The 12,209-nt window shown below is 36.5% G+C and overlaps 1 protein-coding gene across 1 annotated transcript; it reads right to left on the bottom strand.

The window, feature by feature from the left end:
• Positions 1–1,426: 1,426 nt before the first annotated feature.
• LOC111640651 lies at positions 1,427–3,515 on the bottom strand. The gene has a single exon (XM_023386683.1). The coding sequence runs from the start codon at positions 3,296–3,298 to the stop codon at positions 1,481–1,483; it is 1,818 nt and encodes a 605-aa protein (XP_023242451.1). The 5' UTR covers positions 3,299–3,515; the 3' UTR covers positions 1,427–1,480.
• Between the last annotated feature and the right edge of the window lie 8,694 nt (positions 3,516–12,209).

Raw genomic sequence — 12,209 nt, 5'->3', positions numbered from 1 at the left:
ATTTAAATTTTCGCTAATACTGTGGCGCTTCAATCTATGGCTATGTCTTGGCTACTCAAATATTTTACGTTTTTGATACTAAATTAACATCTGAAGTATATTTTTTTTATTATTTTTATATTTTTCAATATATTTATTTTTGTTTGTACAAAATAAAAAAAATAATTTTTAACGATACAATAGTCTTTGTTGGGCTTAACATCGACGAAAATTCAATGCGAAGCGACACGCAACAGATAAAAATTTCGACATTGGATATGTTAAACTATTTTTTCGTACGTAAATCAGTTATCCGAACAACCCCAGTCCCCAATTGATTCGAAAAATCGACGCTCTACTGTATTTGGTTTAAGTTTACTATCTGGGACAATCATGGCCGCCCTTCCGGAAACTGACGTCTAATTACAGAACGATTCCGTAGCCGTAGTTCTGGATTTTACGAGATACCACTAGTTTCGTGACATTCAGATTGTCTGTACCTCGTGCTGTACGGTGTCTATGAAATTTTCTTTTGTCAATATTTTAGTTTTAAACTCATCTTTTATCATTGATAATTGCTTTTAAATTATTTTTGCTACAGTTGTAGCTAAAAAATCGCTATGGAGAATATTACTGCATTGAACGATATAGAAAATACTTGTTATTATTGGGATAAGATTTCCTTTCGAGGAGAAAGGCTTAACAAGCATGTAAGATTAGTTCATAAGCAAGTCATTGTGGAAAAAAAGACTATATTCTGTCGCGAGACCACATGCTCTGAAAGGATTTTTTACTTCTCATCAATTACGAGAACATTTGGAGAAGGTACTGTACCAGCTCAGCGCAAAATGATTGACTATGCGCGAGACGACTGCGCAACTCAGGAAGATGCGCATTTTTTACGTCAGAGCTTGCTACCTGTCAGCAATGACGTTCCAGGTGGACTGTGCCGATTTCGCGCCATAGGGGCGCGGAAATCGATCGGAATGACGCGTAATAGCACCGTATGTCGATAATACTAATCGCTCAACGCTTTTCTAATGCTTAGCATCGGCGTTTTTATTTTAAAGTCGTAAATGTGCTTGCAAATGCACGAATTACGATTGAATCTGTTATCGGCACACTTCTCTTTCTTTATTTCGTTTTATTTACGTTTATTTCTCTGTAATTAAAAACGATACAGCTTTAAAATAAACAGATCAGGTCGTTGGTTGGTTGGTTGGTTGGTTAGTTAATTTTTATTGGCATAAAAGCCATGCAGGCTATACTGCACCATGACACATGGTATGATTGAAGATACAAAATACAGTAAATAGGAAAACACATATTTACCGAACAGTCTAACCATTCAAAGGCCAATGGTAATATATATATATATATATATAATCTAAAATATAATAAATAAACAACAACGAAAAATAAATAAATAAATAATAATAAATATATACAATAATTTAAATATGCACCATGAAGTAAATAAAACTATACAATAATAAAATCATCATATTTCTCTATACATATTAATGACTTTCAGAAAGTCCAGTATATTATCCAGATTTGGCCTCTGGCCCAAAATGTCTCTAAAGCTTGCATTTCCGAAATGCTGTCTACGAATCTGATCAAAAGCAACACAGTTGCAAAATATGTGTTTAACACTTACAGCACAGTTGCAGTGCTGACATACTGGTTCGTCATCTCCCTTCAAAAGGTATTGATGAGTCAGTCGAGTGTGTCCAATTCTCAAACGAGTAAGGATAACCTCAGATCTCCTATCATATTGCCTACTATGTGTCCAATTTTCTACCAAAGGTTTGATCTCGTGAAGTTTATTGTGGATTTGTGCATTCCACACATTTTGCCATCTCTCTGCTAGTCGTTTTTTAACGACTAGCTTCAAATGACCTCCTTCAATACGCATTGTATGCTGTGAAGGACTTGCTGACTTAGCGGCTGTATCAGCTTCTTCATTACCTCTTATACCCACGTGGCCTGGTACCCAACAGAACTTCACAAAAAAATTTCTCGTAGTGAGATGACAAATTAGTTTTTGAATTTTAATAACTATGGAGTGCGAACTACGTTCATACAAGATCAAAGCCTGAAGTGCACTAACTGAGTCAGTGTAAATCACGCAGCAACGATCACCTTTCCGATTTATATACTTTAAAACTAAATAAATAGCCTGCAACTCCGCAAAAAAGATGGAAGAATTCGGTGCTATTTGTTCTGCCACAATTTCATCCTGGCAAACAAAAGCTAAGCCAACATAGTTATCCGATTTAGATCCATCGGTGTATATAGGAATTGAATTCCTGTTACAATGCTGAATTTCTGCGAAGTGCTGTCTATAGACGTAGTCTGGCATGGTTTCTTTAGGGAACTGCTTTAAGCTTAAATCAACATCAATCGGTGAAGTTGACCAAAGTGAAATACTATTAACCTCAACATGTGAGATGTTGCTTGTGTCTAGGTCAATCGTGCTGCTTACATTCTCCATTCTTATGTCGAATGTAGGGACACAACTCGTCCGAGCGGCAAATAATCTTTTCAGCTGAGTATCTGGACAATCAGCTGTAAGTTTTTTCTGAGATTTTTGTTTAATGTAATAAAAAAGAGACAACTGTTCTCTCCTGAGTGATAGTGGAGGCTCATAAGCATCCACATACAAACTTTGAACAGGGGAAGTTCGAAATGCACCGGTGCACAAACGCAAAGCTTGATGGAGGATTGGATCCAGCATCCGAAGAGTAGATTCTCGCGCAGAGCCATAAACAATGCAACCGTAGTCCAGCTTAGAGCGAACAAGGGCCCTATAAATCCTGAGCATCGAAACTTTGTCTGCTCCCAAGGATGAGCAGCATAGTACCTTTAAAAGGTTTAAAAATTTTAAACATCTACTCTTCAGGTTGCGCAAGTGTGGCAAAAATGTCAGTTTATTATCGAAAGAAACACCCAAAAACTTAGCCTCATTCACCATTGGAATTTTATCCCCGTTTAGGTAAATTTCCGGATCCAGGTGCATACCACGCTTTCGGCAAAAGTGGATGCATGAGGTCTTCTCTTTATTAAAAGTAAAACCATTGGTCTTGGACCAGTTGTCTATGCGATTTAGAAAGGTTTGCAGTTGTCTCGCAATGAAACTCCTATTACTAGACTGGCAGGAGATCTGAAAATCATCCACGTACAAAGAGTGTTTTACACTAGGAGGAAGACAGTTAGCTATGCTGTTGATTTTGATTAGGAACAGAGTCACACTCAAAATAGAGCCTTGAGGAAAACCTTCTTGTTGCGTGAAAGGCCTAGATGAAGTGATGCCCATCCTGACTTGTAATCTTCGATTCTGCAGGAAGTTTTTTATAAAAGCTGGCAAATTACCACACAATCCAAATTTGTGCAAATCACAAAGTATTCCATATCGCCAGCAGCGATCGTAGGCCTTCTCTATATCAAAAAATACACACACTAAGTGCTGTCGTCTAACAAACGCTTCGCGTACAGATGTTTCAAGGTTTACTAAATTGTCCGTGGTACTTCCGTTCCTATGCCACTAGATTATCTCCACTTTCCCTCATTGTCGTCGGCTCCTTTGTAATCGGATAGGAATTGACCCTGTTTCAAAGTCCATTGTTAATTGTTTGTTGCTCTTGCGGTAATGTCAGTAGAGCGGGGAGAGTCAATGAACCGCGAAGTGCTTTATTACCCTTTAAACAACTGCTCCCCACTTGTTATTCTTAGTAACTAGACACGTCTGTCAAGATCAGTTAAAGTTTATTGCTTTCACAACAGGGTGTCAAGTCAGCTGCACCCACTCCCCGCTGTTAATGACAACAATGCGCATAGTGTCATATTACTCAGTAAACAACAACTCCCTTCCCTGTCAGAACTGGGTCATATGTCAAGGTTACTGATTAATTGTATTGAGCAGAATGTTGTGCTACATCAGTTTTGTCCGAACTGTTTACTTTTAATGCGTTTGTTATAAATTATTTCCGCTTCGGTTATAAAATTGTTTTTATCACGTTTTAAATCGATTTGTTTTAAATTCTACTTTTACGAAGTTTAAGAATTAAAATTACAATGACAATTTCTTTTCTTCAGGAAATATTTATAGATTATACATGTCAAGTTTACAAGAACGTTTTCATATCTCTGCATCTTTATTATATATATACTAATAAAATATATTGCTGTCTTATAAACAGATCTTATTGTATGCGATTTTTTTTTATTATATTGTATTTATATTTATATTATATTCGAATTGACCCATTTATAACTTGTTAATATTCACGGATAACATATTATTTCATTTCTTTACTTCTATACTCCTTGTAAATATGTAAAAATTAGTTTTATATCGTTAAATGTATTTTCCGTTTATGTGTTGTCACGTTTAAAGTGCGTACTGATTAAGTTTTTCAAGTTGAGAGACAAAACACGAAGTGTATTGGTCTGTTACTAACCAATAAAACAATGGTAAATATCCTTGAACATGATTTGTTAAAAGGTGTTAGCCACGCCTTGTTCTACTTGCTTGATTGGACATTCGTGTATGTCACACCCTGCATAAACCGTATTGGCCGTGAATCGTTATCGAACTACATCTGAATTGCAAATCAGACATAACAAATATATGTAAATGACCAATCTGCCAGCAATGCACATTAACCCCTTCATTAGAAAGCTTCTTTCGAAATCATGCGCTAAAACACGTATACCTTTTGATTAATTAAAACATTTTCATTAGAAATTTAAAAAAGTGTGCATATTTATTATTTGTAATTAGGGTTTTTCCTTACCCGGTCTTTTACTTGTCCCGAGATTCCGGGATAAAAGGGAATTGTTACTCGGGATCCCGGGAAATCCCGGGACAAAATTAATTATTTTTCATATATACAAAATATCGTGTAATCAAATGATATAATTATTTTTCGTTTTTTAAAGTAACTTATGATGTTCTGGAACCGCAAAAATCATATTAATAATGCTGGGTAAGATGTATATTAAAAATTACCTTTGAATAACGTAGAAATGTTCACAAATAAAAAAAATTAATACAGTTTGCTGGAAACTGCATACAACACCACCAACAATACTCTTTGAATTGACGTAAAAATTTTAAAATATGAACTTAGATCAAACTTCTAACTTAAAAATTACTTTTCGTTTTTAAATAAAATATAATAGAAAATATTGTAAATGTTTACAAGATTTATAAAGCAAAGACGGCCAATATTCCGATCACTCAATGTAATTCTTACTTTATTAATAAAAAGCCTTGCTACCGAGAATGGCCTTTCCGATTCAATTGATGTGAGTGGAATTGTGTTTAATGCATTTAAGAGAAGACAAACATTGTGTGTTTTTCACCAGTATCCTGAACGATTTCTAGTTCATTTTCGAGATTGTAGTATTTCTTTTGTTCTGTAGTATTCTTGATTTGTCTACCTCGACTGCTTTAATAGAAACATCATAGCCCAATCAGTCGGCAGTTCGTTTGTCTTTAATAATCTGGTTAAGAGGAGAAACTTCATACTTGCAGACTTCGTACTCGTTTGTATCCTTGCCGAATTTGCACAACTTGGCACTACGCAGTTACTGAAGCTACTGGGCATGGTTAAAAATTAGGACAGAGTAAGCAGTTATTCCACATTACACGTAAATAATTTTGAGAGTCTTGCCACAAGTAATCTACGCAATGATTATTGACCATTTGTGACATGCCATAACCAGCAAAAATGTTTAAAATATAATAAGTAAGTTTAAAAGTAATAAAAACAAATGCATTTTGACAGTTTCAGAGTTAATTATGCTTTTTATTTACCAAATTTCCTCAATCGTAACACAGTCAGAAAAAAGTGACTTTTTAAAAAATTTGCGGGATATCCCCGGATGAGACAAATTTCCCGGGAAATAACCGGTTTAAAAAGACAACCGGGATCCCGTTTGAGAAACCCTATTTGTAATACGTGGACAATGGTTTCTGATTGGCATCTTTCCCGGATAAACAACTTTACAGGCAACTTCATGCCTGCAATGATGTCTTTCCCGTAAAAATTCTATGTGATGCCTGGGAAGCTTCCATTCGTAGATTCGATCACGTTAAATATAAAACATAATTAAAAACATACGAAAAGAAATTAAATGATATAAAACTATTTATTACGTAAGTAGTATAGAATGAAACAAATGACATATGTGATCCGTGAGTAATCACCAACTATACAAAGCTCGATTTGATTATAATATTAATATTTAATTGATATAATGAAAACATATTCACATACAATAAGATCTGTTTATAAGATGCCAATATATTTTATTGACATATATGTAATAAAGATGTAGAGATATGAAAGCGTTGTTGCAAACTTGAACTGTGTATAATCAAGAAATGTTTCTTGACGAAAAGAAATTGTCATTGCAATCCGAAGGCCTCTGATATCTGGACTGCTTGATGTCGGCATTGCGACCGAATTACTCCAGGACGGTTGCAAAGCGTTCATATACTTGTCGCACCGGATATGAATGCGACTGTAATGGTAGATAGGTGCGGACCTACAAATTACCATGTCTGCATGCACAATACCGAATAATCTGCATTATATCGTGGAACATTTGTATTCCACAATATATTCCATTTACTTGTATTCCACGATATATCACAAATATTTGTAATCCACGATATATTCCAAATATTCCAGAATATAATGCGGATTAATCGGTATTGTGCATGCAGACATGGTAATTTGTAGGTCCGCACCTATCTACCATTACAGGTGCATTCATATCTGGTGCGACAAGTATAAGAAGGCTTTGCAACCATCCTGGAGTAAGTCCTTCGCAATGCCGAAACCAGTCAGTAAAGACATAAGAGCGCTAGTTATACGCCACAACCAGGAAAACAGAACTGTCGCCGAAATTAGCAACATCCTTAACATCTCACCAAGAACTGTCTCTCGAATCATTAAGCTGTATCAAGAGACGAATTCCCTGTCGCCAAAGAAGTCGACGGGCCGACCTAGGAGTATGACTGCAGAACAAGATGCTCAGCTGGCGTCGACCAGTCGGGCGGATCCGTTCGCTATGGCCCCATGCTCCGAGAGCAACTGCACCTGAATGTGTCAAACGACACTGTAAAAAGACGGTATGTAACATTTGTATGATAGTAGTCACACGTCCTTCCAATACATTAGTAACATGTTCTTGCATATACAGAAATGTAGAAAGCAGGATATTACATATATATTTATTTCATTAATAGGTTGAGAGAAAACAAATTGTTTGGCAGAAGAGCAGCACAAAAGCAAAACCTGAACCCAGCCAATAAACGTGACCAGCTACGGTTTGCAGAAGACCACATCAATTGGACAGCCGACCACTGGTCGGCTGTCATCTTTTCAAACGAAAAGGTCTTCTGCTCCGAGAGTAGCGGGACCGTTTGGGTGCGTTGCCCGCCGTCCACACGCTACGACGAGCAATACGTGTGGCGCACCCAACGAAGCGGTCGATTTTCGTTATGTGAGTATTCATAATTTGTGTATTTGTCATTAGCCTTGCAGGCTATTAATTTGTTGTTTTAAACCGGAATTTTCATGTGTTATACAGAACAACCTGTATGTGGACTTTTCTGTTTGCAGGTGCCTGGGGTTGGATGTGTGCCGCAGGGCCAAGAGAGTTTGTCATGGTCGACGGGAACCTGAACGCTGTACAGTATGTGCAGATTTTGGAAGACGTGCTGGTGCCAACTGTAACAGCGGTGTACGGCGAAGACCCATTCTGGTTCCTCCATGACCGCCTCCCGGTCCATACAGCCAAACTCACAACAGAGTGGATGGAAGCACATCCTCAGGTGCAGGACATGCAGTGGCCTGGGAGAGGGGCTGATATGAACCCGATCGAGAACATTTGGAGCGAGATAGTTCGCAAACCTATTCAGGCGTCGACTCCCAGCGACCTTTGGCAAGTCGTGCATGGTCGTTGGGAGAACCTGAGATCAGGCACAGTTTGTCAAAGTGTTGTGGAAAGCATGCCTGATTGCCTGAATAAGGTCGCTAACTCAGGTGGCTATTGGTCGGGATACTGACCCTCTCCCACATTACGGATACTGACCGTCTCGTCAGCTGAGCATCTTCTACAGTCGTAGTACTCCTGGGTGGACCCGGCGATTTCTTTGGAGACAAGAAAGTAGTCTCCCGATGCAGTATAATTATGCAAGAGACAATTCTCGGTGATATTTGTAGAACAATGCTAATTTCGTCGACAGTTCTGTTTTGATCCTGGTGTGTTTGTGTATAGTCTTGTATATAGCCTTGTATATACCCTTGTAAATAAAAGCAATTATTCATATTTAATCTGTGTGGTTTTCGAACAACTCGTGATAACTTTGCACAATTAAACGTTATAACAGTTATTAAAACGCTTATGTTAGATTTAGCTGCATTGCTGGTGGATTGGTCGCTAAAGTAGTTTTGTTATCTCTGATTCGCAATTGTGACATAGTTCGGAAAGGATTCACGCCCAATACGCGTTATGTAGGGTGTAACCTACAAGAATGTCCAATTAAGTAGAACGCACTGTGGATTTTAACAAATCACGTTCAAGGAAATTTCCAATGTTTTATTGGACGATAACAAACCAATATACTTCTTGTCTTGTCTCTGAACTTGCAGGACTTAATCAATAAATAAGAAAGGCGCGAAAATGGGAGGGAAAATCAAATTCAGAAAGAAAAATAGATGATGAGACAAACGTAGGTGTGGAAACAGGTGATGAATATCACCTTTGCAGTTGAACTCGTTTAGTTAGGTAAAAAAAAGTGGAATCGTTATGTGGTTTGACACTCGTGACGATTGAAAATCGTGTGTTCCTCGAGTCTACTCATAAAAGTAGTTGATGGCAAGAATGCACTGTATCGTTTTTAATTATGCCGTTTAAAATAATTATTTTCATTCTGGAAAAAATATCATCCGATTGTTTCCAATAGTTTAATCCCTTCATTACAAGGCTTCCTTCACGCTCAGAAACATGTATAGTTTTTGGGGTTGTTTAAAAAGAAGTATTCCTTCGCAGTTTAAAAAAACTGTGTATATGTTCTTTGTATGTAATGTGTCGAAAATAATTCCTGAATGGCATGTTTCCCACCGGCAACCTGACACCTGCAATGATGGCTTTCTCATAGAAATTCTATGTGAAGGCCGGGAAGCCGCCATTCGTAGGTTCAGTCGCATTACAGCAATCATAATTAAACGCCTTAAACGTGACAAAACAGAAACGGCAAATAAATTTAAGGATATGAAAGTAATTTTTACATAATTACAGGTAGTATAGAATTAAACAAATGACATATAATGTGATCCATGAATATTAACAAGTTATAAACTGGTCAATTCATATATAATATAAAACAAAAAAAAAACGTCGAATACAATAAGATCTGTTTATAAGACGGCAATATGTTTTAGTAATATATATATATAATAAAGATATAGAGATATGAAAACATGTTTGATTGTCATAGCCATTTTAATTCATAAAACTTTGTATAATTTAAAACAAATCGATTTGAAACGTTATAACAGCAATTTGATAACCGAAGTGGAAATAATTTATAACACAGGAATTAAAAGGAAACAGTTCTGACAAAACTGATTGTTAAATATCTAGGACAACATTCTGCTCAACAGTGACCTTGATATCTGACCCACTTCTGACAGGAAGTTATTGTTTACAGAGTAATATGACACTACGTGCGTCGGTGTCGTTAACAGCGAGGAGTGGCTGGCTGCTCAAATGACACCCTGTTGCGAAAGTAATAAAGTTTAACCGACCTTGACAGACAATCTTACCCTTCTCTAGTTACTAAGAATAAGAAGTAGGGAGCAGTTGTTTAAATGGTAATAAAGCACATCGCGGTTCATAAAGTGACTCTCCCCGCTCTACTCACATTACCGCAAGAGCAATAAACAATTAACAATGGACTTTAAAACAGGGTCAATTCCTATCCGATTACAAAGGAGCCGACGACAATGAGGGAAAGTGGAGATAATCTAGTGGCAAGTGAGACCTGATCTGTTTATTTTAAAGCTGTATGGTCTTTAATTACAGAGAAAGAAACGTAAATAAAATGAAATAAAGAAAGAAAAGTGTGCCGATAACAAATTCAATCGTAATTCCTGCATTTGCAAGCATATTTACGCCTTTAAAACAAAAACGCCGACGCTAAGCATTAGAAAAGCGATGAGCGATTACTATTATCATCATACGCTGCTATAACGTGCCATTCCGATCGATTTCCGCGCCCCTATGGCGCGAAATCGGCACAGTCCACCTGGAACATCATTGCTGACAAGTAGCACACTCTGACGTCAAAGATGAGCATCTTCCTGAGTTGCGCAGTCGTCTCGCGCATAGTCAATCATTTTGCACTGAGCTCACGTCCGTCCATAATGCTTGTCTAACAGCCGATCGATTGCGCATGGGCGGAAGCAGTTCAATTGATAAGCCAGGACATCCTACCTGATATCAAAGGTGTTTGGAGTGGACTGATCCGATTTGCGCTGTAATAGGGGTGAGGAAATCGAGCCGGAGGGACTTTCAGCGTGCAGTCACGTGCCATACGGGTTGACTTACTAGTCGCTCATCACTGCTTGCTTAGCTTCCGCCGTTTTTATTTTAAAATTGTAAAATCGCAAATTATCACAAATTATGATTCTATCTGTTATTTTGTTACTTTTCTTTCTTTATAATGTTTTATTTACTTTATTTTCCTGTAATTAGAGACGATACGGCTTTAAAATAAACAGATCAGATCTCACTTGCCAATAGATTATCTCAACTTTCACCAATTGTCGTCGGTTCCTTTGTAATCGGATAGGAATTGACCGTGTTTTAAAGTCTAGTGTTAAGTGTTTATTGCTTTTGTGGTAATATGAGTAGAGTAGGAGAGTCCCTTAATGAACCACGTTTTATTACCGTTTAAACAACTCCCCACTTCTTATTCTTAGTAACTAGACACATCTGTCAAGGTCGGTTAAACTTTATTACTTTCACAACAGGGTGTCAAGTGAGCTGCCACCCACACCCACCGTTAACGACAACAACGCGCGAAGTATCACGTTACTCTGTAAACAATAACTCCCTTCCTTGTTGGAGGCGGGTCACATGTCAAGGTTACTATAATTTTATTGAACAGAATGTTGTCCTTGATATTTAAGAATCAGTTTTGTCAGAACTGTTTATTTTTCATACATTTTTTATAATTTGTTTCCGTTATAAAATTGTTTTTATCATGTTCTAAATCGATTTGTTATAAATTACACTTGTATAAAGTTTGATTTAAAATTACAATGAACATTCCGTTGTTTGTGTAATGAATAAATATTTATTGAGGATTCAAGTTTGCAAAAAATGTTTTCACGTATCTTCTTATTCATTATATATATATATATTAATAAAATATATTGCCATTTTATAATCAGATCTCCTTGTAATCAAATTTTTTTTTTATTACTTTTTAAATTCACATTATTTTCGAGTCGACCTTTTATATTTTGTAAATATTCGCATATCACATGACATGTCATTCATTTAATTCTATACTACTTACGTTATCACTATTTTTATGTCTTTTAATGTTATGTTACATGTTTTTAATTGTTATTTAAAGAGAATGGGATCTAATCTACGAATGGCAGCTTTTCCCTCTCCTTTTCGCAAACTATCCACTTTATTGCTTACTGATTACATTTTTCAAGTTGACAGACAAAACACGAAATGTATTATTTTTTTTTTATCCAATAAAACATTGGAAAATTTCCTTGAACATGATTTGGTAAAAGGTATTAGCCACACCTTGTTCTACTTGCTTGATTGGCCATTCTTGTTGGTCACACCGTGCATAAAGCGTATTGGCCGTGACTCATTACCCACCTATATCAGATTCGCGAATCAGATATAACAAGTATATCTAAGCAATCAATCTGCAAGCAATTCACATTATCGTCAAGAAACAGTTATATTAACTGTTATAACAATTAATTGTGCAACAATGTTATGAGTATTTTGCAAAACACACAGATTAGAAATAAGTAAATCCATTTATTAACTCATGTTACAAACAACTCGTTAAAAGAACATAGCAATTAATCATTACTTCGATGATTCGTTAACAGAACATAGCAATTAATCAATACTTCGATGATTCGTTAACAGAACATAGCAACTAATCA

The sequence above is a fragment of the Centruroides sculpturatus genome, unplaced genomic scaffold (genome assembly GCF_000671375.1).
Source record: "Centruroides sculpturatus isolate CEXI.00-Female unplaced genomic scaffold, Cexi_2.0 scaffold1192, whole genome shotgun sequence".
In the NCBI taxonomy this organism is placed as follows: domain Eukaryota; kingdom Metazoa; phylum Arthropoda; class Arachnida; order Scorpiones; family Buthidae; genus Centruroides; species Centruroides sculpturatus.
Note: the sequence above shows the minus strand (reverse complement) of the source record. Positions and strands in the feature narration are given on the sequence as shown.

What these genes read in the sequence shown, in the direction of transcription:
- LOC111640651 (XM_023386683.1), bottom strand. Translation starts at nt 3,298, where the DNA reads ATGGGCATCACTTCATCTAGGCCTTTCACGCAACAAGAAGGTTTTCCT.